At 44.3% G+C, this 5,000-nt stretch overlaps 1 protein-coding gene across 1 annotated transcript in view; it reads right to left on the bottom strand.

The window, feature by feature from the left end:
* nell2a (neural EGFL like 2a) overlaps positions 1–5,000 on the bottom strand; it is a 134,126-nt gene that overhangs the window by 21,982 nt on the left and 107,144 nt on the right. Inside the window, 1 exon segment of the mRNA XM_056451817.1 lies at positions 4,799–4,894. Within this exon segment, the coding sequence (XP_056307792.1) occupies positions 4,799–4,894 (96 nt within the window).

The following is a 5,000-nucleotide window of genomic DNA, read 5'->3' as shown; positions in this document are numbered from 1 at the left end:
ACACTCAAAATTACAGCCACAACTGCTGTTCAATCTGTGCACACAATAGAGCAGAACTGACCACCACTGCAGCGCTCACTGGACAGCACAGTCTGGAGTAATGCAGGTCATCTGCTGTTCAGTCCGGCCATAATAACAGTCTATCCGTCTGTCCGTCCAATGTATTGATCCATCATTTCCTCCATCATTTTATCTAACCATCATCCTTACATTTTTATCTATCCATTTTATCCATTCATCATCCATCCATCCATCCATTCATCATCCATCCATCCATCCATTCATCATCCATCCATCTATTTTTATCATATCTATTTTATCCATTCATTATTTTGTCAATCCGCCCATCCACCCATCTGATTTAAAAATCCATCTATACTGTACATTCATTTTAATCATCTGTCAACTCTATCCATCCATCCACCAACACATCCATCTATCTGTTCATCCATCCATTCACTCATCCACCAACACATCCTCTCATGTATCCATTCAACAACACATTCATCCACCCGCACATCACCCGCACATCCATCCATCCAACCCATACATCCACCCACACACCAACACATCCATCCATCCACCCACACATCCATCTATCCATCCGCCAACACATCCACCGATATATCCATTCATCAACACATCCATCTGTCCATCCATCCGTCCATTCACTCAACCACCAACACATCCACCCATGTATCCATTCACCAACACATCCATCTATCTGTCCATCCATCCATTCACTCATCCACCAACACATCCACCCAAGTATCCATTCACCAACACATTTATCCACAAACACATCCATGCATTCATCCACCAACACATCCATTATCTATCCAACAATCCATCCATTCATCGACCCATCCATCAACACATATGTCCATCCATCCTACCATTCATCCATCATCCACTCATCCACCAACACATACGTCAATCCACTAACACATCCGTCCATCCATCCATCCATCCATCCACACATCCACCCATCCGTCCATCCATTCATCCAACAACCAGTACATCCATCCATCTGTCCATTCATCCAATCACTCATTCACCAACACATCCATTCATCCATCAACCCACACAATCATCTATCTATCCAACAACACATCCATTCATCCACCCATCCATCCATTCATCCAACCATCCACCAATACATCCATGCATCCATCCATCCACCAATACATCCATCCATCAGTCCATCCATCCAATCACTCATTCACAAACACATCCATTCACCCATCAACCCACACATTCATCTATCTATCCAACCATCCATCCATCCATTCAACCAATTCACCAACACATCCATCCATCCATCCTACCATCAATCCGTCCAGCCATCCACTCATCCACCAACACATCCACTCATCCACCAACACATCCATCCATCCACCCACACATTCATCCATCCACTAACACATCCATCCATGCAGCCATCCATCCACCCACCAGTACACCCATTCATCCATCCGTTCATCCAATCACTCATCCACCAACACATCCATTCACCCATTAACCCCCACATTCATCTATCTATCCAACAACACATCCATCCATCTATCCATCCATCCAACCACCCATCCATCCATTCATCTACAAACACATCAATCCGTTCATCCTACCATCCATCCTTCCAGCCATCCACTCATCCACCAACACATCCATCCATCCACTAACACATTCATGCATCCATTAACGCATCCGTCCATCCATCCATCCACCACCACCTCCATCAATCCACTCATCCATCCTAGTGAAATATTACAATATCCTTCTGTTTGCCTGTTCTTCCTTGCATTTATATTCAGAGCGCAGTTCTGGCTTCAACTGTGCAGGGAAACTTTTTAATGGGAAATGTCTATGTTTGCAGCAGTGTTTCTGTTGCAGTACTGAAAGCACTCCAGGCCGTATGAAATTGTGAATATTGATCCGCTGTTGTGGTTTCACAGCTAAAGATTTCTGGCCAATATAACACCACCTCTTCTTGTTTTGATTTGATGAAACAGTTTAGCACATGAACTCAGCGAGACCTCTTGCTCCGGGTCTCAAACATTCTGATGCTCTATCTGCGCAGGAAAATTGTTAAATACAATTCCAGCATCGATGTGTGCGGAAAAAACACACAAACTCATCCGCTTCATTCCCTCCTGTATGCTCCAGGACAGAAAAGTCAGAAAGAAAAGCCATTTGATATTAATCAAAGGCCAGAGCCAGGGCATCTCGTAAAGAAGCCCTTTATATGGGATCGATGGCTGGGACGTGCGCTGAGTGTCTCATTGCATTGGTTTTTCGCTTCATCTCTGGCGTGAAACGGTCCAGAAACAGCAAACATCTGCTGGAATTACTCACGAGGGACGAACGCATCAGAACTCAGCGCTAATCTACGACACAAGAGAAGCCCGCTGCGCTTCAGTCTCACGCTTCATTAAAACACACATAATCCATCTCCATCCGGCTCCAAATTAGAGCAACAGAAGCTGGCCATTGTACCCAGGGGAACGATGAGAACAGAACGGGAAATAACCGCAAACAAGAGGTGTGTGAGAGCCAGGAGAAACAGCACTGAGTGTGTTTCATGAGATGGAGTTTCCCTTCAGCTCCGTTCAGTGAAGCAAACAGCATGAGGCAGGAATGAAGACAAACGAGCATGTGCAGAGCAGACACAATCACATTATGAAGAAGGAAGAATCACACGCACTGAAAGCAAGATGAGCCCTACACCAGACTAAATGAAGAAGAACTGCTTATTAAATACTAAAAGAAGGTATTTGTTTTGGTGACATCAGGAAGCATGCAATAATCTAACAATAAACCAAGATATTTCCATTTGTTTATATATATATATATCTGATTTCTGTTTGGACAGAAACTGCACTGCTCAAAATTCTTAATCATTTACTTTGAGGCGACGGACTCTGGACAGTTACTATATGTTTACTTATTTTGCTTGGTCTGAGTGTAGCCTTGGGCAGCTCAATGGTTAGCACTGTGGCCTCACAGCAAGAAGGTCGCTGGTTTGAGTCCTGGCTGGGTCAGTGTGTTTCTATGTGGAGTTTGCATGTTCTCCCCGTGTTGGTGTGGGTTTTCTCCGGGTGCTCCAGTTTTCCCCTCAGTCCAATAGTGTGTGAATGTGAGTGTGTATGGGTGTTTCCCAGTGCCGGGTTGCGACTGGAAGGGAATCTGCTTTGTAAAGCATATGCTGGATAAGTTGGCGGTTCTTTCTGCTGTGGTGATCCCTGATAAATAAGGGACCAAGCTGTAGGAAAATGAATGAATGAAGAGGGCTCGAAATTGTGACTGTTTTGGTCTTATATGGGCCCACAATTTTATCTATGCGACCTCAAAATATATTTGGGAGCATTTGTGCGAGTGCATACAATTTTTGTTGTACGACCGGTTTTCACACGCATCTTTGCACCTAAAAACAGCAAACGCAGTGCTCAGGAATGGTTTAAAACCGTTGACATGTCAACTTGCTACAGTAAACAAAGCCGGCAATGCTTGTCCCGCCTTCAAGCTCTTATTGGCCCACTGCACTAGAACAGAAATCAAACGGATTGGTTAATATCAGCTGTCAATCACTCAGTTTCGATGACAGGGAGCTACAGCCGTGTAAATGTAAAGGTCTGGATGCGAGAGAATGAAAACAACGCTGAGAGATTTAGTTTTAGAAACCACCTAAAGTTACTAATAATGACACATCTGATCAGTGATCATGTGGTGAATGTCAATCCAGCATTTACACTTTTAGAAGAGTGGATAAAAGACTTCCAGTGGTTAAAGTCCACTATGAAAATGACTAAAGCATTCACCGTATAGCGGGGGGGATGGAGTTTTCAGGGAAGTGTTTGCCGCATCTGACACCGCGTTCACCATCGCTAAAGAGCATGCATTCACTGAGATGAAAGAGATGAAACTAATATTCCAGCTCATGAACAAGACCGTTAATGCTATTAATATATGCAGATAATAAGATACATGTCAATATCATCTGTGCAATAACAGACAGCACCCGTGAGAACAGCACAGTTATTATCGATAACTCCGTTCATCTCATTCACGTCACAGTGTGTGCAGGGCCGGTGAGCGCATGCAGATTTTTGTTTGTTTGTCATTAGTGTTAACTTCAAATGCAGTAAATCTCTTCACTATTAAACGTGTAGTAACTGTGCTCATATTTTCTGGTGCGTGCGACTAAATTTTTGAAGTTAGGAGCACCGGTGTTACCAAGAAGAAAGGTTAATTTGGAGCCCTGATGAATGAGTGTAGCCTTTGATACAGTCTCACATGGCATCCTACAGGGCAGGTTGGCTTCCCTGTGAGGTGCCTGTTTGGCATGGTTTAGATCGTATCTCCCTGAAAACACTCAAATCTGAAATCATCAGAAGTGACTGCAGGGGTTCCTCAAGGATCCGTCTAGGGCCCTCTCTTGTTTATTTACTGCTTCTCTGATAATTAAAAAAGCAATTGAACATACATTTTAATTGTTACACAGAATACACCCGGCTTTAACACATTCTGTCTTTCCTTCACCTTCTCTGTTAAATTGTCTAGCTGAAATAAACACTCGGTTAGTCTGGGAGAAGTAATACCGATCTGTGTTATATACTAGGAAGACATTAATGTTGAAGTGTTATGTTGAAGCACACTGCTCTACTAGCATTGTACAGCCCCAATCGAATGTCCTTCACATGCTGAACAGTGAACAGGACGCGTGGAGTTACAGTAGAACCGGTTATACGGTGATCTGTGTAATGTAGATGTGTGTTTTCCTGCTGTGAGCGACTCTTACCCGTCTCGCAGTTCTGCCCGCTGAAGCCCTGAGGACACACGCACACGTTAGGGGATGCACAGGAGCCACCGTTCAGACAGCGGCCGTCACACAGCGCTGCGGGTCACAGAGAACACACGGGTCAGAGGTCATGTGACGGGTCGACAGTATGGGTTCGGTGGTGTCAGATGTTGAGCTGGTCACGTGACCGGATCAGTGGAGT

The sequence above is a fragment of the Danio aesculapii genome, chromosome 25 (genome assembly GCF_903798145.1).
Source record: "Danio aesculapii chromosome 25, fDanAes4.1, whole genome shotgun sequence".
NCBI lineage: Eukaryota > Metazoa > Chordata > Actinopteri > Cypriniformes > Danionidae > Danio > Danio aesculapii.
The sequence above is the reverse complement of the archived record's forward strand: the minus strand, read 5'-3'. Positions and strand labels throughout refer to the sequence as shown.